This window comes from Salvelinus sp. IW2-2015, linkage group LG19 (genome assembly GCF_002910315.2).
Source record: "Salvelinus sp. IW2-2015 linkage group LG19, ASM291031v2, whole genome shotgun sequence".
NCBI lineage: Eukaryota > Metazoa > Chordata > Actinopteri > Salmoniformes > Salmonidae > Salvelinus > Salvelinus sp. IW2-2015.
In genome coordinates, this window is record NC_036859.1 from 12,433,514 (window position 1) to 12,451,631 (window position 18,118).

General features: G+C 40.6%; 1 protein-coding gene across 1 annotated transcript in view; it reads left to right on the plus strand.

Moving 5' to 3' along the window:
• pth1r (parathyroid hormone 1 receptor) overlaps positions 1 to 18,118 on the plus strand; it is a 99,925-nt gene that overhangs the window by 47,869 nt on the left and 33,938 nt on the right. Inside the window, exons 2-5 of the mRNA XM_024009265.2 lie at positions 1,910 to 2,012; positions 13,435 to 13,545; positions 14,104 to 14,228; positions 17,235 to 17,329. Of these exons, the coding sequence (XP_023865033.1) occupies positions 1,910 to 2,012; positions 13,435 to 13,545; positions 14,104 to 14,228; positions 17,235 to 17,329 (434 nt within the window). The remainder of the gene's footprint in view (positions 1 to 1,909; positions 2,013 to 13,434; positions 13,546 to 14,103; positions 14,229 to 17,234; positions 17,330 to 18,118) is intronic.

An 18,118-nucleotide genomic window follows, 5' to 3' on the forward strand; every position in this document is an offset into this window, starting at 1 on the left:
AAATGCTTATGTGCTAGCTCCCTCAACAATGCAGTACATTGATCAATAGCCACATTTCCATGCACAGTTTTTCTGCGAGTGAAGTCATACCGTATAAAACATACGGTATGACAGCTGTGACAACAGACAGCTGTGATGGAAACAGGAAGTTTCGGTACAATTTTATAATTGCCGATCTGATCTTTTTGTGTCTAAAATTAATTATGTGAGAAATGGCGGCGGAAACGCATTTATGCGCAAATATTGATATAGTCACCATCATATCAAAGTAAACTTGGAGTAACACGATATGGTGTGTGGTCCTCCCAGTACGACTCTGGAAAATATGCAGTTTATTAGGCTACAGATGAAATAAGTTATGATGAACTTCACAGGGTGGTGAAAGTGCACTGTGATCTTGATGCCCCTTTCTAAAAGATATCGACATGATGGCCGATGCTTGACAGCCATTTGACAAATACAAAATGTTCTCGCTATAATCCATAATAATCTCACCATGTAGACTATACCCGCACAGTCTACCAGCACTGTATCTGCGAGCTGTTAGCTGTTAGCTAGAGTACACGTGCCAAGACCAGAGTAGGCACATTCACTATTTAACACAACCGTTTTTGTGACGAAACTATCCGTGGAGTTGAAAATGCGATGGAAACATATTGAACTTGATTTTTATTCGGTACATGAAAACTTGAGCGAAAAATAACATTTTTCAATTACATTGCATCACGCACTGATTTTTATTAGCAAATTTGGTGGAAACACCACTGGTGGGAAAACGTGCATATTTTCTTTATCCAGATTCTAGAGTATTTGCATGAAAATCTGTCGCAAATTGGATGGAAACCTAGCTATTGATAAGAATAAAAGAATCAAGTAAAAAATAAGTAATAGAAGAGGTAGTATGATGTAATAATGGACAGCATTTACAAAATAATTATCTAATTTGACTGTATATATATATTTTTTACAAATATATAGTGGGTAGTGAATTGGTCACCAGTATAATAAATAGTATACAGTATAATTGAAAAGCCTTTGAGTGTGTATGAGTTCTGAGTGTGTGTGTGTTTGTGTGTAAGGGTTGGATGTATGGGTAGTCAGTGTAGTAATCTCTAAAGTGCAGACATTTCATTGAATGGAAAACCCCACCTGGGATATTATGGCTCTGTCTCCAGCACTGTTTGAAAGTTGAGCAAATGTTGTGAGGTCTAAGAGGAAAAGGTTTGGTCATATCTGATTAGTGCTTAATGGTACACCAGCCACAGAGTGACTAAAATCACAGGAGTACCAGCTGGGACTATAAACAAAGAGCGAAGCTGATGCTGTTTAGACAAGAAACAGAATCCGCAAGGTCTTTTAGAACCCCTTGCCTTCATGGACAGTTAAGACAGGAATAAAAATATGTAACCGACTTTACGTTTACCTAAACCACCGTGACTCACAGTTGGCCAAATGCCTCTTATTTGGTTCATCTTAATTGTACTGTGAAAGAAAATGCTTTTTTGTGTTTTAGGAAACTCTTAGACTAGGACAATGAGAGGGATGGGGTTTTGATAATCGGGTTGTAATGCATCTATGTACACATTACACATGCTACAAGTCTACCACCTACTGCTGTTGGCTAGGCTTGTTTGTATACAGCATGAGGGTGGGGTGTGTGTGTGTGTGTGTACAACCTCCTGCTCTGCTATCTGATGTTTGTTACAAACTGTTTGGGTCAACCTCGCATAAAATAATGCTGTCAACCTAGCATAAAATGCTTATTGATATGGGAAATGAAATGTGGTTTCACAACAACGCGTCCCTGCTCTGCTATCTGATGTTTGTTACAAACTTTTCCATTGTGTTTTTTGAAGAACGATTGCTCCTCAGTCTACTAACTTAGTGTCATTGTCCTTTTTTTATGCAGGTAGAGGCAGATGATGTGCTCACCAAAGAGGAGCAGATCGGCCTGTTGTTCAAAGCCAAACGCAAGTGTGAGGTAGCCATCAGGAACAAACACAAGCCTGGTGGTGAGTTMTAAATGCATTTTTAAATGTACTTTTTCTCAGATAAAAGTTCTTTAAACCTGATGTATCAGCCTACCCTTTTTTTTTATTGACATGAAAATGGTCCTGTCATGTTGATATTGGATAAATGACATACAGTATGTGGCTTTCTGCAGAGTTAAATTAAATCTCTGTTGGTTTACTGCCTGCTCTGTTAACCAGGCACGAATGTAGTTATGTCACATTGACACCTGAGGGCATATCATAAGTATAAACATTATTTTGTCTACTACTGTGTGTTGTCTCAGCAGAACAATAACACACAGAGCAGAGGTAACAGTCGATTAAGAGGCTGAGATGTATAGATTATTGAGCGAGTCAGAACTCACACAGGCGTTCTGTAGGAATAATGATTTGACTCTGACAGAACGCCGGAAAATGAATTATCTTGTGGAGAAAATGGTTTCCTTTGTCACTATTTGAATCATATTAGTCAAATTAGTGTGAATGCTGATGGCATTGATCCAATCCCAGATTGTAGCTCTAATATGGAGCATTCGTTCAGGACAATTACGGATAGTACCATGGCTGGACTATAGTTTGAAATGAAGAGTGGAACGTTTATTATATTTCTTCCTGTATGGTTAGGAGGTTAGGGTGGTCGGGGGGATTTTTGAGAGAAGCTGATCCAGTCCGTATTTGTTTACTTGTGGTTGTGTGAATGACCGTCACTTTCAGACAGACCACAGATTTTCCCGTCTCTGTGGTCAGTATATTTTTTTCAGTTTGATTATTCTAAAGAGGTTTTGGATTCCATATCCAGACAGTCATATTATTTTCTCTTGAACCCCGGTTCATTGTGGTCTTGTGTTCTTTCTGTGTTGGAAACAGACGCATTCTTTCTCCGTAAATGAAACACACCATTACAAAGTTGTATTGCACTGTAGAACTAAGAAATACAAAGGGTATTATTGATGGATTCCCAGTAGTTATATTATCTCTCACAATATTCCCCAAATGTGCACAGATTCTGCAAATGTTCACAGCTTTCAGGCTTAACTTGAAATAGAACTTAAAAGAACACCTTTTTTAAGATCATCAATCATCAAAAGACTTGTTGGTACAAGATGGTTTCAGTGTTTAAAAGGGAAAGGGTAAAGCAGGCCTGTGGTTCCTCAAAGTGTATTGATCAGAATGATCCCAGACACTAACACTAACACTAAGCAGAGCCACATTAGAGCTGTCTAAGATGAGTCTCCTTACCWCCTCTGACCACCATCAGCCCTAATGCAGCTTGACATGTCTTGCGTGTCAGTGTCGTATGAGGCGTTATTATTTTTCCAGGTAGCTGGGGGTACAATTCCAGGGTAGATTTCATCCTTCAACAGCTTCCTTCTTCGTCATTTGGGAGAGTATTTGACATTTGAAATGAAATATGTGTTAAGTCGACCTAATATTTTATTACCATGGAGAATGCACATCTTACTTCCAGTTTTGGTCGGTTTCTTTTTAAATGTGTCAATTTGTGAAATGGACAGAAATGCAAATCCCAAATTGAAATAATTGTCTTTAAAAACCTCTTAAGGATCGGACCCTTTTTRCCCATTTTTGCCTGAAATGGTATACCCTAATCTAACTGCCTGTAGCTCAGGACCTGAAGTAAGGATATGCACATTCTTGATACCATTTGAAAGGAAACACATTGAAGTTTGTGGAAATGTTAAATTAATGTGGGAGAATATAACACATTAGATCTGGTAAAAGATAATAGAAAGAAAAAAACTATGTTTTTTTGTACCATCATCTTTGGAATGCAAGAGAAAGGCCATAATGTATTATTCCAGCCCAGGTGCAATTTAGATTTTGGCCACTAGATGGCAGCAGTGTATGTGCAAAGTTTTGGACTGATCCAATGAAACATTGCATTTCTATTAAAATATTTGTATCAAGACTGCCCAAATGTGCCTAATTGGTTTATTCATAACTTTTCAAGTTCATAACTGTGCACTCTCCTCAAACAATAGCATCGTATTATTTCACTGTAATAGCTACTGTAAATTGGACAGTGCAGTTAGATGAACAACAATTTAAGCTTTCTGCCAATATCAGATATGTCTATGTCCTGGGAAATGTTCTTGTTACTTACAACCTCATGGTAATCGCATTAGCCTACGTTAGCTCAACCGTCCCGCAGGGGACCCACCGATCCTGTAGGGGATTTATTAATACATGAACACAGCAAGTAGGTCACATGGGGGAGAGGCGTTGTGCCGTGGGGTCTTTCTTTATTTGTTTTTTGAAAGCAGGTTTGCTGTTCATTTGCGCTATATAAGATGGAAGGCAGTTGCATGCACTCATGGCTCTATATAGTACTGTATGTTTCCTTGAATCTGTTCTGGACCTGGGGACTGTGAAAAGAACCCTGGTGGCATGCCTGGTGGGGTAAGTGTGTAAGTGCTGTGTGTGTGACTATGCAAACAATTTGGAATTTCCAACACATTGTTTCTGATATGCTGACCACAGCACTCGTGTTGCAAAATAAATGTACACATGCATGTTATTCAATCATTGCACCCACATTGCTCGTGCGCATCAACGAGCGTCTGTGTAGCCAGGTGCTAAAATATAACTTGTTTCTAATCTCAGCAAAAAAAGAAACGTCCTCTCACTGTCAACTGTGTTTATTTTCAGTAAACTTAACATGTGTAAATATTTGTATGAACATAACAAGATTCAACAACTGAAARAMAAAATGAACAAGTTCCACAGACATGTGACAAACAGAAATGGAATAATGTGTCTGAGCTGAGGTTGAAAAGCCATAATACATAAGTTTTCTRAACAACAGGTTATGGTCAATAATATCAAAGGCTGCACTGAAATCTAACAGTACAGCTCCCACAATKTTCTTATTATGAATGTATTTTAACCAATCATCAGTCATTTGTGTCAGTGCAGTACATGTTGAGTGCCCTTCTATATAAGCGTGCTGAAATTGTTAATTTGTTTACAGTGAAATAGCATTGTATTTGGTCAAACACAATTGTTTCCAATAGTTTGCTAAGAGCTGGCAGCAAGCTGATAGGTCTGCTGTTAGAACCAGTAAAGGTTGCTTTATCACTCTTAGGCAGTGGAATGACTTTGGCTTCCCTCCAGGCCTGAGGACAAAGACATTCCTCTAGGCTCAGACTAAATATATGACAGATAGGAGTGGCTATAAAGTCAGCTACCATCCTCAGTAGCTATCCATCTGTTGTCAATGCCATTATTGATCGATAACAATCATTTRCCCACCTCTCCCACACTAACTTACAATGCATTTTTTAATTGTTAGTTTTTTTAATGCATGAATTAGGATGGCTCATTGTTGGCATTTCCTGCCTAGGTTTTCCCATTTTGCKAATGAAGTAATCATTACAATAATTGGCAACATCAAATGGTTTTGTGATTAATAAGCCATACGATTTGATGAGTTGAATGTCTTTCTGCCAACAATTTCATTTAAAGTACATCATTCATTGTACACTACATGACCAAACATATGTGGACACCTTCTCGTCGAACATCTCAGTCCAAAATCATGGGTATTAATATGGAGTTGCTCCCCCCTTTGGTGCTATAACAGCCTCCACTCTTCTGGGAAGGCTTTCCACTAGATATTGAAACATTTCTGCGGGGACTTGSTTCAATTCAGCCACAAGAGCATTAGTGAGGTCAGGCTCMGATGTATGGCGATCAGGCCTGGCTCGTAGTAGGCATTCCAATTCATTCCAAAGGTGTTCAATAGGGTTGAGGTTAAGGCTCTGGGCAGGCCAGTCAAGTTCRTCCACACCAATCTTGACAAACCATTTCTGTATGGACCTTGCTTTGTGCACGGGGGCATTGTCATGCTGAAAAAGGAAAGGACCTTCCCAAACTGTTGCCACAAAGTTGGAAGCACAGAATCGTCTAGAATGACATTGTATGCTGTAGCATTAAGATTTCCCTTCACTGGAACTAAGGGTCCTAGCCTGAACCATGAAAAACAGCCCCAGACCATTATTCCTCCTTCACAAAACTTTACAGTTGGTACTATGCATTGGGGCAGGTACCGTTCTCCTGGCATCCCAAACCCAGATTCGTCCGTCAGACTGCAAGATGGTGAAGCATGATTTATCACTCCAGAGAACGCATTTCCACTGCTCCAGAGTCCAATGGCGGCGAGCTTTACACCACTCCAGCCGYCGTTTGGCATTGCGCATGGTGAGCTTAGACTTGTGTGCGGTTGCTCGGCCATGGAAACCCATTTCATGAAGCTACCGACGAACAGTTCTTATGCTGACGTTGCTTCCAGAGGCAGTTTGGAACCCGTTCTGTGAGCTTGTGTGGCATACCACTTTAAGGCTGAGCCGTTYTTGCTCTTAGATGTTTTCACTTCACAATAACATCACTTACAGTTGACCGGGGCAGCTCTAGCAGGGCAGACATTTGACGAACTGACTTGTTGGAAAGGTGGCATCCTATGACGGTGCCACTTCATAAGTCATTGAGCTCTTCAGTAAGGCCATTCTTCTGTCAATGGTTGTCTATGGAGATTGCATGGCTGTGTGCTTGATTTTATACGGATGTGGCTGAAATAACCAGAATCCATTCATTTGAAGGGGTGTCCACATACTTTTGTATATACTGTATAGTGTGTCATTGATCTTGGCTTCATAATAGTTTCTTCTTCTTTTTGTTGAGTTTAGTTACATAATTTCTTAATTTGCAGTACGTCAGCCAGTCAGATGTCCAGCCAGACTTAGACACTCCTTTTGCCCAATCTCTTTCAACCATAAAGTTTTTCAATTCCTCCTCAATCCATGGAGTCTTAACAGTTCTAATTAATAACCTKTTAAATGTAGTGGAAAAATGTAGATTTCCACCTAAATAGACATACCCAAAAGTAAGTGCTATTCCTGTGTAATTACATGATTCTGACATGGTATATTTGGAAAGAAGACATCTGGGAGATTATGAGGAAATGATCAGAAGATAGTTTGGAGTTACATAGTTCAGAATACACAAGATCAAGCACACACAAAGCACACACTGTTCTTTTGTTATTTTAGTTGAATTATTGATGACTAGAGCTGGAAACACATCAGATGGCTTCCACAACATGTGAGCAATATCAGAAAAAAATGGGATTGATAGACCTAACTAGAAATGGGCAGATGTTTTAGTAAGTGGTGTCAGGTGTGGTCACGGGACGTTTCCAAGTGTCCCTACACCTCTCCAAAGCGGCATATGTCTGTAAATTAGATAATTCCAGTGCTATTATATATTTGAAATCCCTAAATGCAATTTGTTCAGTATAAAAACAATTTCTACCACATCAACCTCACTCAAACATTGTGGTGGTGTTATGGAGTATCCAGCTACATTCAAGTGTCCTTTCAACCTCTCCAAAGTGTCCGAATGTGGTAATCGAACTGTTTTTGCACACGGAATGTGCCTAAAAGTTATTGTTCACTATAAAAACTAAAGTTCTACAGCGTCAACCTCTCTCAAACATTGTGGCGGTGTCGGGACATACAGGGGATATGGATGCGTAAGCAAGCAACATATTTTTGATGCGCAAAGATATAGTCACTTGGTGGATATTCGATGTTGCCATTAAYTCATACGTCATCAGATAACATAGGCTAGATTTGTTCCTACCAACCTAAGGATTAATTTGATACTCCCCATGTAGCTATAACTCAAACACAGACCAAATTGATGCTTACCTTGTAAGATGTTTGCTGTTTGGTGAAAACGTTGTGTAATATGAATATTTTGATTCTCAGGGCTGGTGATCAATAACGGTAGGTCACAGGCAGACAAATAAGATATCCTCATGATCTGTGAAGTCCCAGCTTTCGGTGTGTATTAACTGAAAGCTGCACCATCGAGAGCATCCTGACTGGTTGCATCACTAGCTGGTATGGCAACTGCTCGGCCTCCGACCGCAAGGCATTAGAGGGTAGTGCGAACGAACCAGTACATCACTGGGGCCAAGCTTCTTGCCATCCAGGACCTCTATGTCAGAGGAATGCCCTAAAAATTGTTTAAGACTCCAGCCACCCTAGTCATAGACTGTCCTCTCTGCTACTGCACGGCAAGCGGTACTGGAGCGCCAAGTCTAGGTCCAAGAGGCTTCTAAACAGCTTCTACCCCCAAGCCAGTTGTTCAAACGTTTACATACACTCAATTAGTATTTGGTAGCATTGCCTTTAAATTGATGAACTTTGATCAAACGTTTCAGGTAGCCTTCCACAAGCTTCCCACAATAAGTTGGGTGAATTTTGGCCCATTCCTCCTGACAGCTGGTGTAACTGAGTAGGTTTGTAGGCCTCCTTGCTCGCACACACTTTTTCAGTTCTGCCCACAAATTTTCTATAGGATTGAGGTCAGCGCTTTGTGATGGCCACTCCAATAACTTGACTTTGTTGTCCTTAAGCCATTTTGCCACAACTTTGGAAGTATGCTTGGGGTCATTGTCGATTTAGAAGACCCATTTGCAACCAAGCTTTAACTTCCTGACTGATGTCATGAGATGTTGCTTCAATATATTCACATAATTTTCCTACCTCGTGATGCCATCTATTTTGTGAAGTGCACCAGCACTCCTGCAGCAAAGCACCCCCACAACATGATTCTGCCACCCTCGTGCTTCACGGTTGGGATGGTGGTCTTCGGCTTGCAAGCCCCCCCCTTTTTCCTCCAAACCTAACGATGGTCATTATGGCCAAACAGTTGTATTTTTGTTTCATCAGCCCAGAGGACATTTCTCCAAAAAGTACGATCTTTGTCCCCATGTGCAATTGCAAACCGTAGTCTGYCTTTTTTTWGRGGTTTTGYAGCAGTGGCTTCTTCCTTGCTGAGCGGCCTTTCAGGTTATGTCAATATAGGTCTCATTTTACTGTGGATATAGATCCTTTGCTGTTGTTCTGGGATTGATACGCACTTTTCTCACCAAAGTACATTCATCTCCAGGAGACAGAATGCGTCTCCTTCCTGAGCGGTATGACTGCTGCGTGGTCCCATGGTGTTTATACTTGCGTACTATTGTTTGTACAGATGAACTTGGTACCTTCAGGCATTTAGAAATTGCGCTCAAGGGTGAACCAGACTTGTGGAGGTCTACAATTTTTTTCCTGAGGTCTTGGCTGATTTCTTTAGATTTTCCCATGATGTCAAGCAAAGAGACACTGCGTTTGAAGGTAGGCCTTGAAATACATCCACAGGTACACCTCCATTGACTCAAATGTCAATTAACCTATCAGAAGCCATGACATTTTCTGGAATTTTACAAGCTGTTTAAAGAAACAGTCAACTTAGTTTGTAATCTTGTGACCCATTGGAGTTGTAATACAGTGAATTATAAGTGAAATAATCTGTCTGTAAACAATTGTTGGAAAAATTATTTGTCACGCACAAAGTATAATGTCCTACCTCAACTAACCGGTGTCCCCGCACATTGACTCTATTTGTACCCCCCTGTATATAGTCGCTATTGTTATTTTACTGCTGCTCCTTACTTGTTACTTTTCTCTTCTCTGTATTTTTTAAAACTGCATTGTTGGTTAGGGGCTCATAAGGAAGCATTTCACTGCACATGTGACTAATAAAATTCCGTGTTTATTTAATTTATGCTTCACAATGTTAACCCGGAAGGTAGGTAGCAGCCATCTTGAAATGAGGTCCTCGGCTCAGCCTGCCCTTATAAATTAGTGTACCCATATATGGTAGTAATGCTTCTTATTTATCACATCAGCCCAAATATTTTAACATCAAACAATCATTGTTTTCCCACATCATTTCAATGAAATTACATTGAACCACGGTGGGTGCATCAGAGATGACTACRTAACCTGTATACCTGGTGACGCTGTCAGAGAGTAGTAGAATTGACTTAGGCTGTTGGCTGTAACCTGACCCCTTTTTGAAAGGTTGCACACTATCAAGGCGAGACCCAAATGCAACCACAGGAGGCAGATGGTTGGAGTCCTACAAATGTTTATTAATCTWAAGGGGAGGCAAGAGAATGGTCGTGGACAGGCAAAAAGGTCAAAACCAGATCAGAGTCCAGGAGGTACAGAGTGGCAGACAGGCTCGTGGTCAAGGCAGGCAGAATGGTCAGGCAGGCGGGTACAAAGTCCAGAAACAGGCAAGGGTCAAAACCGGGAGGACTAGAAAAAAAAAGGCGAATGCAAAAAGCAAGAGAACGGGAAAATTGCTGGTTGACTTGGAAACATGCAAGACAAACTGGCACAGAGAGACTGGAAACACAGGGATAAATACACTGGGGAAAAATAAGCGACACCTGGAGGTGGTGGAGACAATCACAAGGACAGGTGAAACAGATCAGGGCGTGACACACACGTCTTCACAATCATAGCTCAGCTGAAGCTGAAATGTGGGTATGCATATTACCTACCTCTCAAAGAGAGAGGGAAAGCTCTGGTGTACTTTTTGCCTGAAAAAGCTTTCAATACCTTATTTGGTGTGCTTGGTTAATTCAGTATTCTTTTTACTTTATAATTTGAGKATTTTCATTTGAACTTCATTTCAACCTAATGTGCACATTGTTTATTAGGTGGCAAATACTTTGACATCATTATGTTCTGTACAGTATAGCCTATGTTGTAGTTAGTCTCATGATGACCCTGTAGAAATTTGTAKCGATGTACGCTGAGAGTCAGGAAGTTCAGGGACTGAATACATTTAATAAATAAACAAAGTTGAACAAAAAAAGAAACACTAACAGCTAGATACAGAAACAATAACACCTAGGGAAGGAACCAAAGGGAGTGACATAAATAGGGCAGGTAATCAAGYAGGTGATGGAGTCCAGGTGAGTGTCAATAAGTGCTGGTGCACATGACGAGGGTGACAGGTGCGTGTAATAATCAGCAGTCTGGTGACCTAGAGGCCAGAGAGGGAGTATACGTGACAAAAATATGGTGGAAACTTTTGCTGTTAACTGGCCATTATGTTTTATGAATAGTTTTTATTTTTGTAATGTTGACAACATTGGCTAAGAAAAGTGTGTCCTTTATTTGGAATAGGCTGAAGCTCATTTTGGTCTCCTCTATTGTGGAAAAACCTTGCATGCTGACTCAAACTCAAAGAATAGCAACTGAATACATTTTTGAGGCGTTTGGCTTTTCTTCCAGATTTGCCTTGACCATGTCTTATGTGAGCACCCGTTGGTGTTATGTGCCACTGTAAACTTGTGGTTAGCCAAACTATTATTAGAACTGTGGAGGGATGACTGTTTCAAATGGTTTGCACCGTGTGGTTGTAAAATTAGCAAATAGTAATGAACTGATCTTTCTATTCTAACTATTTTGAAAGTGGTGGCTGGTAGGGTGGTGGGCCAACCTCAGCCCAAGGCCAGGGTCTTGTTTAGTGTTGCAGTGTTTCACTGTGAAGTCCCATCTATTTGTTATTATTTCTCATTTGTGCCTTAAATACACATGAGTTCTCCATTACTTCCCTGAGACAACGTTTTCATTGAGGGAGACACTGAGGTTTGCCTGGTTAGGTCAGTGGAGGGATGTGGGCTCAAGACCCCAGACCTTGCAGTGTGTGAAAATAGCTCAGCATTCAAACGTGTGGTCTTGGTGTAAAAGCTTGCAACTATCAAAACTCTACTGCGATATGTTTTGACATCTGCAAGACTTGAATCAAATGACTGGAGGGAAAAGAAAGCGTTATTATAAACCTCAATTACATCACCAATACCAAAGTCCACCACTCCCCCATAGTCACATTTATATTTAAATCATGGTCATGGAATTTATAGGAAATTATATATGTGTGTGTTCTGTGTTTAATTTGAGCCTGTTGGTAGGTGGTCCGATGGGTTATAAAAGTTCAGTGAAAAAAACTTAAACCTAAGACCGATTTCACTCCCAGGACYTGTGATCATTGATATAGAAAAACCTGAAGCATCTTAGGCTTCTCTCTCAATCRAAAACCAGTTGAAAAAATATGAAGTGTGCTCTCTAATTATGATATCCGAATGACGGGCGATTTTGAAGGCACATAAAAAATAATGTRGTCATAGCCTCTTTGTAACATTGATTACATGAATGAGAAAGTAATACATTTCATAGCAAAGAGAAAACCGTTTTTGTTTTATCCTTATCTAGTTATTAGTGGTGAGTGTGGGGAAGATGTTTTCAATAATAGAAAATGAAAGCGTAGCCAGAAAGTGGCTTCTGCCAGGGATCTGTGGGGAGAGGGTACTACATTCCCACTGTCGGAAGGCTAAGGTTTCTGCACCATTTGGTATAGCTAACAATTAAGAATAATTTTGTTCTAAAATGCTACTGCTGCCCCTATGTATCAATGAACATAAGGTTGCTTGACATCTATCTACGGTTTGTTCTGTTTGCCAAAGCAATAATTCCTTGCGAGTCAAAGGCATTTTTTGCAAACTTGCTTAAAGTATACAAACAAAAACTTTACCGCGCTGTACGCATACCGAGGGGGTGAGGAAGAAAGATTTTACAAGAGGGTGGAAATAAGAGAGGTTAGCAGAACTGCTAACTGCTTGACTCTGCTCTTCCACTGTGGTGAACTAGACTGTCTCAGTGGTGTACCATTGTATCTTTGTTTTTTCCCAAGGGATCCAGAACCCTGCACCATTGTCGCTGTTGTTTTCTTSATTTTGCATGGAATTTCCACAAATAAGATCCATATTGAAACCACTTTAACAGAAGAGATATGCTTTATGTTGAAGTGTGTGAGTGCTGCGGTAAGATCATAAACATTCAATAAATAGTGCATTTAGGCCTATGCCCCTCCTATGGATCATTAGAAACATGCCTGCATAGGCCTACTCAGTTATTTCCTGACTGCAACATTGCAAGTCTCCTTTTCATGCGGCGGAAGCAACATAGAGTAACAAGCATGTCTTTCTTGTGAGGTGGACGTAAACAGTGGAAGTAGATTCATGCCAAAACAAAGTACAATAAAAACATTGAAGTATGACACAAATTTGCTTGAAAATGTTGACATTTTGAGCTATTTTGGGAATTATATGCTTGTTTGTTTAGCATTAATTGTAGTTTTGATGGAGAGCAGCAGCCTCAAATCTTCTCTGGATGATCAAACATATCCAGCAGACAGAAGACATCACTGCTATAGATGACTGGTGTTGTGAACAAGGGACATTATATCCATTTCCTACTTACCCACCAATTAACAGGCTACTGGGGCCATCTTTCTCTACGTGCTATTTATGATCATGACATTAGGTTAAAGTTCATTTGTGTATCCTTTTCAGGGGACAACACAATCTAAAAACAGCTACTCATTGGTGTCTTGGAATATAACGAAGCCTAAGGCGACGTAATGTTGGAGCCAAGGCAGTGAACAGTCAACGTCACTAGGCTTAAATGTCACTACTGCTTTGGCTCTATTCCTGCAGATGGTTACTGCTCGCCAGAGTGGGATGGCATTGTTTGTTGGCCTGAGGGGTCTCCTGGAAAGCTGGTGTCCACTGCCTGTCCAGAGTACATTTACGACTTCAACCATAAAGGTAAGACAGGCCCTGGGTAGCCTGCAGTTCAACAGTTCTCTTTCACTGAGCTAATTTTCAGTTTTACGTCAAATGTACGCACGCATGACTAAGTCGCTTTGGATAAAAGTGTCTGCTAATTGGCATATATTATAGGTAATGGTGTTCACTATTGTAAAATCTGAAAACAACCTCTTGTAACTGCTTTACTCTGGAAGACAGCATAGGGCGTTGCTTTTGAATACGTTTCTATAGTTACATCGACGCAGCAAGATGTGATCTTTTAAAACTTGAGTTCTTCATCTAACAAGGCTGTTACACTGGAAGAAATACACATGATTTCTGATGTGATGACATTCTACCAAACTCCTAACATACTATTCACTTTGTTTCCTAGAAAATGCCAACAGCATGTTTAAAAAAAAAAATAATAATAATAAAAAATGGGCATGGACATTTATTCTGGGAAATTGTTACGCACAGTATATCCTAGTATACAACACCAATATATACTTACAGGTGAAAAGAAATGACACGTGCATTGTCATTCTGTTGTATTCTATGTGTTGTATTCTACAGGACTAGCCTATCGTCGCTGTGACAACAATGGGACGTGGGAGCTGACCACTACCAACAACAAGACATGGGCAAACTACAGTGAATGTGCAAAATTCCTCTCGCACTATAACCAAAATAATGAGAAGGTGAGGGTCATGTCTATCCTAGCATGCATTTCTTCACACCATTAGACAATGCCAACTGTCAGAGACGTGACACAATAGCAGTGGACAGGGACAATGGCCATTGTGTGTATTTTTTCTGGGGGGAAAAAGTGTGACATTTAAGTCTATTTCAATCTATTGTTTGAGGGCAGTTCTAGCATTAGCCTACACAATCAATGTGGAGGTATTGGAATGTGTATGATATTGGACGTGTGATCTGATTGGTAAGAAACTAGGCCCTTTTTACTGGTGTAGGTTAGGCCGCTTTTCATTTCTGTCACAATTCAGATGGAGCTGTAGGGGGGGATGTGTGTGTGAGTATACTGCAGGAGCTAGCTAGCTACTGCTCTCTGAGGGCTCAATCATTCTCTAACCTCACATGTCTAACTTCTTGAACCTCTACAGTGTTCATCGTCTGTCTGCCATCCCCATTGTTAGACTCGTTTACATTCTGCTTTTTCTGATGCTTCTACCCATTTGCAGGAAACCTAACAATGACAAAAGATATTTAGAAGATCAACATAAAAACCCTGTTTACCATTTAGATGAAGAATGTCGCCAAATGGAACAAAAGATGTGTGAGGCTACTTCAAATGAAAAGCAGACATGCCAATTCTTTACTATTGACTTATTTCCCCATTGGAGATTATGTGAACAATGTTTGGAATGATTATAATTGTGTTTGGGACAAATAATCTATTGCTAGATTAAGCGAAGCGTTACCTCCATTGAACCCCTTCTTACAATCTGATATGATAGGCTTCTTCTTCTGACTTAAATATATTGGAGCTGAATTGGATATCGGTATAAAAGGCTATATGACAGGCACATCTCTCCAAAAATGAGTGCTGTAGCCAGGATTTCGAGGAAAAGATTCAACATGTGGAAAATGTAATGTCTTAAACACTTTAAAGTATCTTTAATCCTAGAAAAACTGCTGATACTGTTACGTCTTTATTTTTGCTTAGTTCCGTTATCATCACAGAGGCCATTCCAATTCCATTCATTCTATTATTTACTCTGCCCTCAACTGTTATTTGAGGTGCTCATTGATCAAATGGATTGCCTGTTACACTCAGTCCTGGGCCAATGGACAACAAGGTTGGGCTACATTTGAATTGAAGGCAGTAAATTCAGGAAGCAAGCAAAAATTACAATTCAATAATCGAAAAAAATGCTTTTATTTTCAATGACTTCTCAATGAACTGAAAAGTAGAAGCTATTTCAAAAGTTTAGACATGTTTTATTCAAATCACTTCCTGAATTGACTGCCTTCAATTCGAATTGAGCCCAAGTCTAGTGGTCAGCAGGTTGCCATGGGTAACAGGTTGCCATGGGTAACACTGGGCCATGTAAAAGGAGGCGGTAAGTAATCAGTCCCTGAATGACGAGTCGAGGGCGCTAAGCAGGAAATTGTCGAACGCTACTCCCCACTCTTWACCTGAGCAAGGATACTTAGCGGTTAGCTCCAGCCAAGGTTCAGAAAAGGTCATCCTGAGTACTGTAGGTTGGATTCAGTCTGGTTTAACCAGGCTATCTGCTTTTGGGCTTACTCCCATAATAACGTGCACCAGAGACCGCTTACTGCAACCCAAAATATCTGGCTTCATATGAATATTAAACCAAACTTCTCTGGTCTCTCCCCGCACGTGCATTCTTCTCTCCTCCTTTTAAATGTGGGTCTCAACATTACGGTTGTGGGCGAGGATGTCATGGGTATCCTTCCATCCACATTTTGAGGAGAGGGCCCCTGATTTATTTCTTCTTAGACTTCAAATGTTTATGTTGATGGTCTCCCGGTCCCAGGACTCATAGCAGCAGCTATAGTTAATGAAAAATGCATATGCACCAAATTAAACCCTTCAGCCGTGCACCACAACTTAGGAACCCTTGGGTTTGGCACTGTGTCCCCATCCCTAAATGATAACAGCAGTGGAGTAGGCTCTGGTTACAGCAGGCCCCAGAGGAGCCTCTCCACTAGGCTGTGTTGATCCAGCAACCACGGGTAGCTAGCTAGAGGCCAGACCTGGATTCAAACAGTATTTCAAATACTTTGAGAGTATGATTGAGTACTGCCTGGAGTGCCAGGTGAACATGATTTATTTTAGCCAGGCAAGCTCAATCAAGTGCAGCTAAAATATTTGAAATAAAACCAATCCTATTTGAATCCAGGTTRTTTTAGCGGCTCACCTCTCCAGCAGTATGTCCTCTGGTTGCCTGCTCTGTGCTGTAATCTCCAGCTGGAAGCCCCAGCACGCACCACACCCCACCCCACCCAGGGCTTTTGTCAGTGCGGCACATCTCTCAAGCCAAATATTCTGTTTATTAGAAATCTCCATCTCAGTCTGACACTTGGCGGGCAGCCCATTGCCTGGTGGGCGTCAGTCCTCTGGTGGGCAGCTCAGTGTCAGAAGTAACGCACCTTATTTTATTCAGAAACTAATCAGAGGCCTGGAATGGTCGCACACCATGAAAGGACCTTAGACCTTGGAATGGTCGCACACCATGACAGCACCTTCTTTGAGCTTTAAGATGCATGGTGTTTTGTTTTTGGTCCGCGGCAGTTTTCTGTTTAGTAGTCATTTTTGTCGTATAGTAACATTATCCTCAGTGCCTCTATAAAGGTTCAAACAGTGAGGCACAGAGACCCTATGAACGCTTTCAGCAGATTTATGGGGACAATATTGTGTAATTGGAATGTCCTGGGTCAATGACTTTTATGTTGAAAAAAAACAATCAATGTAGCACACCAGGTACACTTATCAAACATTTATCACCTCCTCAAGCAGGCTACTGTAAGTAGGCCGACACCTCTGAGTAGACAGTTCACTCCTGACCTGCCACCTGATATGACTAACAATATATCTCCTTCATATGACCTTGTCTCTCTCAACGGGAAGTATTTGAACGTCTGTACCTTATCTACACAATGGGCTACTCTGTCTCTCGTAATATTTCTCCTTCAAACGATCTTGTCTCTCTCAACAGGAAGTATTTGACCGTTTGTACCTCATCTACACAGTGGGCTACTCCATCTCTCTGGGATCACTTATGGTGGCTGTGATCATCCTGGGTTATTTCCGGTGAGTAGTACTTGTCTTTGGGAAAATTCCTTCCTCAGTCAATATTTTGTCTCCCACCAAATCTCTCATCAAATGTTTGTGTGGTGAAACAAAGAGACAAAGCCTGCAAAATGTGTTTGTGTAATGTTTTACCTTTGCTTTTCCATGAGCGTTTGACTTTTAAAAGGATTAGAGGTGGCTGCCTTTGAGGTTGTTGCCTTGGAGCCAGCGTGTAATTGTGAATCGTGCCTCATCTTGCTGGCATTTACAGTAGTCTTTGTTATTTTCATACTTATTCATCTCAGACCTCAGCCGTGGTTAGTGGTTATATTTACTTGGTTGTATGTTTACATGAAGATGTGGGCGGCAGGTAGCCTAGTGGTTAGAGCATTGGGCCAGTAACCGAAAGGTTGCTGGATCGAATCCCTGAGCTGACAAGGTAAAAATCTGTCGTTCTACCCCTGAACAAGGAAGTTAACCCACGGTTCCCCGGTAGGCTGTCATTGTAAATAAGAATTTGTTCTTAACTGACTTGCCTAGTTAAATAAATATCACTAATATATTGGTGTGCAGTTTCACCCTAATTTAATATTCTGTCATGTCCGGGCAGTTAAGGCAGGCTGAAAGAGAAATAGATTGGCAAATTAGTTCTGACAGTCAATTTGATATGTAGGGAATTTGGTTGGATTTTCTAGAGACAGTTACTTTGTTCTTATCATTGCCTTAGCCAAATAACAAATTACAAAAAACAAATTCAGCAGCATGAACACTAATCCTTGCACACAAGGTTGAATTTGTTTGACATTTTAC